The 12,878-nt window shown below is 43.9% G+C and overlaps 1 protein-coding gene across 1 annotated transcript; it reads right to left on the bottom strand.

The window, feature by feature from the left end:
- Positions 1-11,296: 11,296 nt before the first annotated feature.
- On the bottom strand, positions 11,297-11,999 carry LOC127779805 (protein EGG APPARATUS-1-like). The gene has a single exon (XM_052306706.1). It carries the CDS (start codon positions 11,920-11,922, stop codon positions 11,581-11,583), a length of 342 nt encoding a protein of 113 aa, XP_052162666.1. The 5' UTR covers positions 11,923-11,999; the 3' UTR covers positions 11,297-11,580.
- Positions 12,000-12,878: the final 879 nt, after the last annotated feature.

Here is a 12,878-nt window from a genome sequence, read left to right as displayed (position 1 = left end):
GTGGTGAAAATTGATGTATTGTTCTCTGCATGTGGATTTGAATATGGATCTGATGCCGATTTGAATTGATTTTGAGTATGGATTGAAAAAAATTCCAACTGCTCAGGAGGTCGATTGCTATTTTTTTATTGGAAAAAAAATCTTTTCGCTGGCGGTCCTCTTAAGGATCCGCCTGCATTGGTTCTCTTAAGGGTCTGCCAGCGAAAATCTATTTTCGCAAGCGGTCCTCTTAAGCGTCCGCCTGTGAAAATCCTATTTTCGCAAGCGGATCGCAACCGCCAGCGAAAATCTTAGATCTTCACTGGCCTTTGCTTTGTGGCGGCTCCAAATACCGCTAGCGAAAATGTAAAATGACCGCAACGAAAAATAGTTTTCCTAGTAGTGATAAGAGGAGATTGAATAAAATAAAATAAAAATCCAGAAGTGTTGTAGGTGGAACCTGAATTTGGTTGGTTACGGAGGTAATCTTGACCCTCTCACGCAAGATTTCGTTGATTTTGCTTACTCTTTGTTTACTTGATCTCAACCGCGTCAACTTTTTTTTTGTTCGATTTGTTCTACTACTCGATGAAACAATTGCAGCTCTGTGAAACTTCAAGAGAAGCCTCCATTGCTTCATTGTTGGCCTTTTTTTTAACGACGTTTAATCATTCTACCATTATAAAAACCATTTGTCGCACATAAGAAAATATAAAAAGAAAATTACACTAAGCTCCAAATGTACAAAAAGTTACTTTGGCTTCATCACAGAGTATGACAATATCGATCACAACTATTACTCCTCTCTCTGTAAAAAAGATGATAAATTTTATAACTATGAATATGTGTCTAGACTCATAGTTAAGATGAGGCTTGGGATATGGGATATAGATCGACGTTCAGAGTCGCAAGAAGGCCTCATTCAATACAAGAACGAGAGAACTAGAGAACAGAAAATTTTCTGAAATACTCCTTCGTTTATATATATATTAGTTTCAAACCATTACAGAGCAACAAGGAAACAAGCAGCCATCCCGATCGATCGAACGAACATACTCGACCATGCAAGAAAGCATCTAGCATTAATAGGTAAAAGTAGAACCACAAGCAACGATCACAATGCGTACGTACGTAATGTCGTCGTCGTACGTCGTCACGCGGCGAAGGCGGCGGCGGCGCCGGCGGCGCCGGCGGTGCGGAGGAGGTAGTAGTAGAGCTTGGGGTTGGCCTCGAAGGCCACGCGGGAGATGAGGAGGCCGGCGGCGCCTGGACCTTTCATCATCACCACCGGCGCCGCCACCGGCCAAAGCAGCAGGCTCACCGCCGCGCCGACCACGGCCGCGGCGGCCGCTCCGACAACGAATCCCAGCGACACCATGGCTAGCTCTCGATCGATCGCGGTCTCAACCTCCCAAGGTCGACTACTTCTGAACTTCCCAAGATCGAGATGACTAGTGCTAGACGTGGTATATATAGGCAATTTAGTCTGCATTAATTTGCTTGTTTTCCTCGGGAAGGGGATGGGTTGGAACTTGGAAGCTGATCACAATTTGAAGGACGGTATAGATCAAATGGCTCGTAGTAAAATGTGTGAAGACGATGGGACGATGCTTTTTTTTTTCCCACGCTTTTTTGGGACTCCGGCCGGTAATTGATCCTTCAATAAAGTTCTACAATTAAGTGAGAAGCAGCACTGAGAGGATGCCCGTTTCGTTTACCCGAGTAATTAAGCATAAGTTTTTAGAGTAGGGACTTTATGGTCTTGAGTTTAGCCCCTCTTTCCCAAACACCTCCTAAATCTGTGAGCAGACGATAAATTCTAGTAGTAGTGTGCTCCTTCCCCCAAATAAACCATCTCATTTATAAAAAATCTTAGAGCAAGTTTAATAGTATAGTCCACTATTAGTTTTAAATCATCTATAGCCAATGTAATAGCCAATTCATACAATAGTTGCTTACTATACTATTAATACCTGGTCCTACCTATCATACACATATTCCGTCTTGGAGTCCGTGCTACAGCTGGCTATAGACTTGTAGCCCGCTGCTCTTCTCTCTTCCTTTATCTATTTAAAATATGCTTATAGCTAGCTTATAGCGTGCTATTATAACTGCTCTTACATAGACGTAGGTAATAGTATAGTAGGCTAGTAACAACCTAGTTTTCTCCATCCTAACAAAAAGTGAATCTAAAACTGCATATGACATATTCTAGTACAACTAATCTAGATGTGTTACATTCAATACTAAATTATTTTTTTATGGGACGAAAGGATTAATTTTTCATGGGACGGAAGAAGTGGTATGAAACTCAACATAGCACAAAAAATCTAGAACAATCTCATTTATAAAAATCCTATATAGATGTAGGTAGTAGTAGGCTAGTAACAACATAGTAACATATGAAACTCAACATAGCACTAAAAATCTGGAAAGGAAGCTTGTTTGGTTGGTTTAGAATATAGTAAAAGAAAAATTAAAAATCACCAACATTTGTAACTAAATTTCACTCACACTAAATAAGTTGTCACTCACATCCGTGGACCTTTTAACTTCTAACGATAATATCTAACTTTTAAAAATAAAATTAGATATGCATTTTTTATCCAGATCGATAGATCCGTTAACATTGACTCAGACTCGTTCGTTCATGATTTTTATAATCTAAGGGCATGTTTAAATCAATTTGCTGTGGTAAAAGTTTTGGTGACAAAAAAAAAATTAGCATTTAAAGTTGAAGTTTTAATAGTTACTGTTTAGATGCATATTCTACCATTTTACTGGTAGAGAGAGCACTCCCAACGTACTTTTCGACAAAATTTACTGCTCTAGACTTTCAGATTTTCAAATGACAAATATTAAATTGATAACTTTTACTACTAGTGTTTAGATTCATTTTGACAAAATATGCTTCAAAACAGCAAAAACTTTTACTATTTTAGAGGTTTGGAAGAACTAAACAGGCCCTAACTTCACCAATAAATTGCTCGATCGTGCATCCACATAATGACTTTAAGTTGATTTTTTTATATGAAGGGATTAAAGTTGATTTTTATAGTAGGTTAAAGTTGATATATTTTATAGGATGAAGGGATTAAAGTTGATTTTTTTTAAGGATGAACTAAAGGAGTACGCGATGACCAATTCGAATGGAACAAGAAGTCTCCACTATAGTTTTAGCTGGTATATACATATACTCGCAGAGAACACATACTGTACATACTATTTGGGCGTGTATCCATGCAAAGCTAGGATGCACGATCAACCACACTGCTTACCCTACAACAAAACCAGCAGCTTTTTCCCGTACGTACGTGGAGGATAACTATGTACTAGTGTAGCTACATAGTACTTACTAGCTAGCTATAGCCTATAGGTGTGTAGTCGTCTATCCAGCAGCAGCAATAGCTAACGGAGTGGAGTACGTACGTCGCCGGCGCCGTCGCGCGCGTCAGGCGGCGACAGCAAAAGCGGCGGCGGCCGCCTTGGCGCCCACCGTGCGCAGGAGGTGGAAGTAGACCTGCGGGTTCGCCAGGAACGCCGCGCGGGAGATGACGTAGCCGGCGGCGCCCGGCGTCTTCATCATCGCCGCCGCCGGCGCCGAGGCCGGCCACAGCAAGTACAAGAAGGCGGTCGACCCGACGCCCACGGCCACGGCAGCGATCATCGACGGCGCCGCAACCATCGGCACTACAAGTTTGTAATTCCAGATCGCGCGCGTGGAGACCAACGAACAATGGAGGAGATCGACGAAGAGATCAAGCAGAGTGAAAGGTGCGGCCACTGGTGGTAAAGCTAGTGGTAACTGGTTTTACAGCTGCAAAACACAGGAAAAATATAGGAATGACTGTTTGATTGGGCCGTAGGAAAAACACAGGAATTTAAGAAGAGATAAAGACTCAAAGAATTCTTTCCATGAGGTTCTACCTTATGTCAAATTTCCTCTAAAACTTACAAAACTTGTATGAAAAAAGACAATCCATAGGAATTTTATAGGATTTTATAGAATCAATTCCTTTAATTTAAAGGGCTATATAGAAAAAAATTCCTATAGAAATAAAATCTTCCAAAATTTCTATGAACTTTTTTTAATCAAAGGGCCCTAAGTTGCTGGTGGTTCTGTTCATGGTGGCTGGGTTCCTCCGGAAGGGCCGGGAAGGGGCGAGGGTGCACGGACAGCGGGACAGGTGGCAGAAGTGTGGGATGCATATTGCCTGTTTTTTTACTTTTACCTGGTCCGTCTACTCGACGCGCGTACAGGGATCGAGATCGGTAGGGGCGGCGCTCCAAGGAGCATCACATCGGTAGAGACGGTGACGAAGGAGATCACGGCAGGCTCGTATGTTATCATCAATCAAATTTGTATGCTTTACGCGTGAGATTTACGTGTTATATATTTAAACAAACATTATTACACTATAAATATTGTGTTTTCTTATTTATAGGGATACTAGCTTAATTAAAGAAAAAGAGATCGAGCAAAAAAAATTATAAATGATAAAAAGAACGTTGATTGGGGACCAAATCAGGGTATTCCCCAAGTCTATTTGAACATTACTACGTTACTTTTGGTTTATAGAAGATAATAAGATATAAAGTTTTTAATTCGGATTCAGCTCTCCTAACACCATCAATTTCAAACGGATCTAGCCGCTCATATAGAAGGAATCTCGGGGGTCCATGTGTACTTGCTAGAAAGATTATAGGGTCTGATTTTATATGTTTTTGGTCCCACGCTAAAATTCCTCCTCGGTAGTCGGGACTCTGTAAAACAAGCCACATATTTCATCCAGCCCGACTCTGATTTAGGCATTGGGTCTTGTAATGATCAGGTCGTGGACTAAATCCAAGAGATAGACGCCTTAAGTCTAACCCTATAGCGTCCCTAATCATATTTATTCAGTAGTCATTATCGTTTAGAGTCGGGTTTTGCTTAGTTACTTCTGTCATCATAGTTTCGTCGCTAGTTCAGTTTGTGCAACCCCAACTTCGAATGCTTAATCATAATATGCTAATTCAGTTGTTGTCTACCTTGTTTTTTATTGTGTTCATCGATTCGCATGCAGGGATTAACCTTCTTAGTGAGATTAACCGGGCAGCGCACGGTTTATAACATGAGGAGACGGTTGCCTGGTTGATAACCTGAGTAGACGTGGTGTTGCGATTGCAGGATTCAGATTGTGTCAATCGGAAACCGGATCATGTCTCTCAAGTTTCCACCAAAGCGAGAGCTATCAGTACCTATCAAATCATAGGACCTAGTTGCTCTCATCAGATGGTCCAAGGATCCTTTTGATTTGGTGCCAAATTTTTACCCGTGTCAAAATCTTTACAAGTTTTAACATTATCAAATTTAATTCAGTATAGAGACTAGTGTGGATAAAAGTGGGTACCAGATCAAATACTTACTTTATACTATAAAATTCATCACCATTTAATATGATAAAAATAAAAAATAATTTCCATCCAAAGAAAGCCCCCAAAGCCGAAACAGCTAGGCTTCCCCTCCGACCCTGTAGAGGCGGCGACGTCGGTTTTCACCACGCTATGGCCCGCAAGACATGTAAAGTTGTCAACACGCTTGTGCGGTTTTGGGCCGAATTGAAGGCGACCTGCTGGTTGGGCGCCCAAGCTACAGAATAAGGAATAAGTTTACTTGATTACCCTTAAAAGTGATCGGAATATAATCATGAGCCTAAACCGCAAAACCGGATATCTCGACCCTCAAACTATTAAAACCGGTGCAATTTGACTCCCTTGGCGATTTTAGAGGGCGGTTTCGCTGACGTGGCGGTATTGACCTAGTCTGTGTGCTGACGTGGCGCTTAGATGGCATTTCAATTAAAAAGATATACGTGGGACCCATTTGTCATTCACACACACAATTGTGGATCCCACTGACATGTGGGCCCCATATGCCATCTTATCCGTTTCTTCTACCTCCCCTCCTCCCTTCTCTATTTCTCTCCCTCTCCCCTACAGCCGTCCGCGGGGAGCGAGCGGCGGCGGCGGAGGTAGGCTGGAGTCCGTGTCGTGCCGCTGCCACCACCACCCGCACCACCCGACGGCCGACATCGAGATGTCGTCGGCGGCCGAGCTCCCCTCAGAACCCGAGAGATTCTGCGGGTGTCGCGGCGGCTGGCGGAGACTGCGGCGAGCGGCGGCGGCTGCACGGAGTCCCGAGCGGCGGAGGCGCAGGTGTGGAGCGGCGGCCTACGAGCGGCGCAACGGAGACGCGGGTGTGGCGGCGGCGACCTGCAGGTCGAGCAGGGCGCGGCCGAGCTCGCCGTACCCCGCCGCGTGTGCCTCCCGCCGCCGCCGCTGTGGTCTCCTCCATCTTCGCCGTGGTGGAGCTCAGCCCGGGCGCCGCCGCCGCCCGCAGGCGATCAGCTACACCGTCCGCTCCGGCCGCCTCGACGCGCTCGCGCTGCTCCTCCTTCTCGCAGCGGATATACCCCATGGTGAACGAAGACGCGCAGTACGGCGACGAGCTCCGGGCCGTGTGCCCGCCGGACGCGGAGGAGACGGCGTGGGTGCACCTGGACCACGGCACGCCGGGGGAGCTCGACAGCCAGTGCTACGTACAGGAACGTGCTCGCCGGGAAGGTGGTGGCTATTCAACTCGGATCACTGGACGCTGATCAGCGAAGCGGCGACGAGGCAGATGGTCGAGGACAACGCGGTGAACCTGTCAGCCCTTTGCTTGTTGGCTTGCCGCTTGATGTTAGTACACACATGCACTGCCTGTTGCTACCGCTTGTGCTTGCTAGCCGCAGTCCAGCCAGTCCTCATCTGTCGCCCCTTGCCGATTGCCTCAGCAACCAGCAGGAGAATGCTCGACGCAGATGCCTCCCAACTTGCGTGTGGTCGCGTCGTTGTCGGCCGGCTCAGCACGCCGACCGCGTCCATCGGCGGCGGCGGCGCCTCCCCCGCCCGCGCCGCTCCTCCCGCCTTCAACGCAGCCGCCGTCGCAGGTGCAGGAGAAGCCACCGCCGGATGCCGCCATCTTCGAGGGGATGCCGACGCGAGTCGCGGTGGCGAGACGCAAGCGGCCCTTACGCGTTCGTGGGCGCGGCGGGAGAACGGCGGAGGCGGGTGCGTCGTGGCCGGCAGAGAGGGCGTGGAGCATAGTGGTGGATAGTGCAGTCACGGGGCTGAGGGGGGCGAGGACGCGGCCATTCTCGTGGCCCGTTTTCTTCCTTCCGACAGCCAACCTTCCACGGCGGTCTCGATCTCCGCCGCCGTCGCTCTGGCCCTCGCCCGCACGCCGCCGTCGCCGCTCCAGTGCCACTCCCAGGTCTCCGCCGCCGCTGGCCACCGTCCCACACTCGCGGAGAGAAAGAGAGAGGGGAGGATATGATTTATGTGGGCCCCACATGTCAGTGGGTCCCACCCATACTTTTGGTGAATGACAAATGGGTCCCACGTATATTTTTTTATTTCTAATGCCACCTAAGCGCCACGTCAACGCCACGTGGACAGAAGACCGAGTCAATACTGCCATGTAAGCGCCACGTCAACACCACGTGGACAGAAGACCGAGTCAATACTGCCACGTAAGCACCACGTCAGCGAAACTGCCCTCTAAAACCACCAAGGGAGTCAAATTGCACCGGTTTTAAGAGTTGGGGGTTGAGATATCCGGTTTTGTGGTTTAGGGTTATGGATTAGATTTTGATCACTTTTGAGGGTCACAAAGTAAACTTATTCCACAGAATAAACCTAGCCCAAACATGCAAACAATTGTACAGGTGGCCTCAAATGAAAAAAAGAGGGAGGGGGGGGGGGGGGGGTTATACCTTAATTAGTCCGTTCCATCGTGCCACCTTGGTCAATATAAATGTTTGTTCAGTTTATTACCACTTTTAACCTTATCATTTTTTTATGTTATCAAATTTGGTACTCTCTCCATCTACTTTTGATAGTTATATTTCATCTTGACACACAGACTAAGGATAAACAATTCTACTTATCATCTATTTAAACATACTACTAGTCATTCCTCGTAAACAAGCGATTCATTAATATTTACATTTCTCAATACCCATGTAGCCAATCATATGTTGAAGAATGGAGAGTCACGCATTAAATTCAGGAAAATCATTAAGATGATAGGTTGTTGGATTGAAATATGCCTATCAAAAATAAAATTTTTAGATTTGGAAATATGACTATCAAAAGTAGATGGAGGGAGTAATACCATAAACTAAACACTCTTCTTCATTGTCACCTTACCAAATTTTGATATTTATAAAAGTTTCTTCCAATAAGAGAACTTCCAAAATTTGGTAAGGTTACAAACTGAAAACATTCAACACTACCAACTTTGATGACACCAAAGTGTGCCAATATTTGGCAATGTCAAATCTTAGTGAGATTGATTTTGACAACGAGCTGAACTAAGCTAAGAACGCAAGCAAATTAGGTATTAACTGACAGCTCCATAAGTAACTCGAAAAGATAATGAAATAAGTCAGAGCTTTAATTTTGTCTTGTGTTTCTTCAGAAAAATAAACTAGCACTCGACTAAGCTAAGAACGCAAGCAAATTACTATGTAAAAAAAGGACAAGTCCCCCTAAGAAAACAGGCACCTACTTATGTGCTCGAGTTAAACGACATATTTAAAGACTATTCCCTCCATTTTAAAATATAAGAAACAGCCACCCTTAATCCAAAGAACAAGAAATAATTATTATCATCTTCTAGTTTGAATCACCATAATAAATACTCACTCCATCTACTTTTGATACTTATATTTCATCTTAGCACACAGACCAAGGATAAATAATTCTACCTATCATCCATTTAAACATGCTACTAGTCATTCCTCGTAAACAAAGTGATTCATTAATATTTACATTTCTCGATGCCTATGTAGCCAATCTTGTGTAGAAGAATGAAGAGTCACACATTAAATCCGAGAAAGTTATTAAGATGATAGGTTGTTGGATTGAAATATGCCTATCAAAAATAAATTTTTCAGATTTAGAATTATGACTATCAAAAGTAGATGGAGGGAGTATAATACATGCATCCAATAGAATTAGAGATCTTGATGGTAGAGGATTAAAAAAGTAATAATTTAACGGAGAAGAGGTTCTAATTAATTGTATGCATGCATGCATGCCTTATATTATGGAACATCCAAAAAGTAGTTGTGCCTTATATTATAGAACGGAGGGAGTACTACATGATAGATTTTCCTGGACACCACCCCTTTTGTTTCCATGTGGTCCGAAACTGAAACCGCATGGAAAAATGGGGGGACGAGCGCCGGGCTATTGCCCGCACGTCTTAACCCCCCTGCACGGGATAATCCTCGTTATCCCGTGCTGTCGACTTAAGAGGACTGTACGGAAAAATCGATTTTCGCGTGCAGTCTTTTTAAGTGGACTGTACGGAAAAGTAGATGGAGAGTATGGACGACCAGGATGGATAGAAATACGTATGTATATAGTATACAACTCCCTCTATCTACTCGTGATAGTCATATTTCTAAATTTTAAAAAAATATTTTTGATAGGCATATTTCAATTCAACAACCTATCATCTTAATGATTTTCTCGAATTTAATGCATGTCTCTTCATTCTTCTATACAAGATTGGCTACATGGACATCGAGAAATGTAAATATTGATGAATCGTTTGTTTGCGATGAATGACTAGTAGCATATTTAAATGGATGATAAGTAGAATTACTTAGGGCAGTCCTAACCCATAACACTAGACATGGTTTCCATAAACTCCACATCATCAAGAAACTAGTACTAGACACTACTCTTTCAATGCAAACACCACTATTCCATACTTCAATTTAATGCTACTTATCTCACATGATGCCTTGGATGTTATGCAGAAACCATATCTCATGCAAGACATAGTTTCCTTATCTTTTCTCATTTATTCACTTGACACATCATTTTTTGTCCTAGGTGGCAACTTGTTTAATTGCTATGGACACCATCCTATTCATTGGGTTGGGAATGCACTTATCCTTGATTTGTGTGCTAAGATAAAATATAACTATCAAAAGTAGACGAAGAGAGTATATTTATACGAGTAGTACACAAGTCTAGTATTGGTACTAGCTGGCGAGCCTTGTGCATTTGTTGCTTAATTATCTCGGGAAGGGAAAGAGTTGGGGAGGTGAGAACTGAGAATTGAAGGAAGGCAGAGCAGGGGAGTCGGTAGCTAGTTTTTACGGTGAAGAAGATGAAACGATACTCCGGTAATTGATCCTTGATTAATGTTCTAGTGGTACTAGTTTTATTGTGAGGTTTAAACGGATGAGGGTTGTAGCTGAGTCAATGACATGTCAGCCACGGCAAATTCAAATGGACGTGGCTTTGCATATAATATTTTTTACGAATAAAAAAAAATTGCACATTAATATATTATAAGAAGATAGCATAATTTAGTTATACAATTCAAACGGTCAGAAGGCCGTTGCCAGGGGCCAAGAAAAAAAAGAAACAAAAAACAAATACATAAACGGTTAGCTACAGAAAAAGAAAACTCCTACCACGAGGGAGGGAGGGGTATGGAAACCCACTACACTCTGGCCTGCGTCTAGGCAGGGAGCTGGAGAAGAGCGAAGATAGGGCGATGACGTTGTAAGCCGCAACCGCCTCGATTTACACAGGACCCTCCTTAGACACCAACCCAAGCTTGCGTATCAGATTATGCTGCGCACACGAGACCATATGACTCGGGCCGTCGAGCGCGAGTTTGGCCGCAATCCTCTCGCTGCGGCTCGGCACTTCCCCATGGCCGCAAAGGCAGGCGACGGAGGCGGGTCCAGTGGGAGCAACTCAGGGGGCAGACCGGCAGAGGCCTAGAGCAGCTGGCAAGAAAGGCGCGTAGAGCAACGTTCTTTGCGGCCGATGGCGGGAGTGAGTGCGCCATCGGCCGACCCTCAAGATCGAGAACGACCATCTTTGCATGCCTACTCGTATTAGCGGATTATCCTGCCTGAAATCGTTGGAATTTTCAGTCACCTTTGAATTTACTGGATGTGCAATATAGACCAATATTCTATAGGAATTGTATATATATGGTTTGGAAAACTCAAATCCTTTTAATCAAAAGGCCAAATAAAAAAAATTTCTATAAAATTTCAATTATATGAAATTCCTCTGTAAATCATTTACTTCAAAGAGGCTTTAAATTTCTTTTATGTTTCAAGCCAATTCAAATGATTTTTTTGGAATAATAATTCAAAGGAATTTTGTAGGATTTCCAAAATTTCTTCAAGTACCCTGTGTTCCAAGGGATATTTGTTTGGATAATAGGGTTTAGACATGTTAAATTCCTACATAAGTTTAAACGGCAACATACTTAATTACCACAAAAACTTATTACACGGCACCTTATTACACATGACCATGGATGTACTAGCATATAACCACGTCGCCTAAACACCGTGAATTACTAGCCCACACAGATTCACAGCCAAACAAGAGTAATCTAAGCATGAACTCCATCACAAATCCCTCCTTAATTAGCAAGGCGATTACTCACTCAACCAAACGCCACACACAAACCAGCAAGCCAACGCCAGCGAGCGGCGGACGTCGGCGGCGGCGGATACCATTTCTTCCCTACAGGAAAGCGGCGGCGGCCGCCTTGGCGCCCACCGTGCGCAGGAGGTGGAAGTAGAGCTTGGGGTTTGCCAGGAACGCCGCGCGGGAGATGACGTAGCCGGCGGCGCCCGGCGCGTTCATGGTGGCGCCGCCGACCGCCGCCGTGGGCCAGAGGAAGTAGGCGGCCACGGCGGCCCCGCCGACGGCCAGCGCCGACTTCCCCACGCCCTGCTCCTTCACGAAGCCGACCCCCGCGGCGAGGCCCGGCTTGGCCGCCGCCGCCACGGTGGAGGCCACGGCCGCCACCGCGCTCTTGGCGGAGTTGAGCTGCCCGCCGACGAACTCGCTCATGCCAACCATATTCTGCTAAGCAAACCAAAACGACAGTAATAAAGTAAAGTAGTGTTAGCTACCGAGGTGAGGACTGAGGAGTAGTGGAGTCTTCCGTTGCTTATGTAGAAGGCCATGGCTACAGTAATATAGTAAACTTCTATAAAGTTGCAACTTCCAAAAAGAATTTAAAAAAATAAAAACATATTCTTATTAGAAAAATCTAGTACATAATACCAATTCCAACACAAAACACTAGACATGGTTTTTATAAACTTCATATTATTAAAAACTAGTACTCCCTAGACACTACTTTTTCAATGCAAACACCACTCTTTCATACTTAAATTTAATGCTACTTATCTCACATGATGTTTTAAATGTTGTGTAGAAACTATGTCTCATGCAAGACCTGTTTTTCTTCTCTTTTGTCATTGCCACATCATGTTTCATTCTAGGTGACAGCTTATTTAATGTTATGGACATCATCCTAATTATTAGGTTAGGAATGGTCTAATATATCACATCCCATACTAACCTTGTATTTTTATGAAACAATGGAGCAGTCCCAATATATACGTATCATCATTATTGTTCTAATTATATTTTTATAAAGTTATTAAGAATATAACTATATAAAAGTAAATAAATCTAATAATTTTATCTATATATTGGATTTTTAATAACTTTCTGAATCTATTAATGATTTAAGAGCTCAAGGTTTGATTCTGTGTAGTATACACCATTATAGCTTACTTGGAAATGAAGGAATTCGGCATTGGTAAATACTACAGCATTGATTGATTGTTTGCACGGTCCCAAGGTGATTCCTTGGGCTAAAAAGGTCTTAAAGATAGGAGGTGCACCATGTACCACCAGCACTAACAAAACAAAAGTATGAGCTCTTGTACTACGCATCACAAGCAAAGCAACAGTGAAAGGTCACCTTGACTAACAACAGTGAACGACGAAATCGAAAAAGGTAA

This window comes from Oryza glaberrima, chromosome 7 (assembly GCF_000147395.1).
Source record: "Oryza glaberrima chromosome 7, OglaRS2, whole genome shotgun sequence".
NCBI classification, from domain to species: domain Eukaryota; kingdom Viridiplantae; phylum Streptophyta; class Magnoliopsida; order Poales; family Poaceae; genus Oryza; species Oryza glaberrima.
Note: the sequence above shows the minus strand (reverse complement) of the source record. Positions and strands in the feature narration are given on the sequence as shown.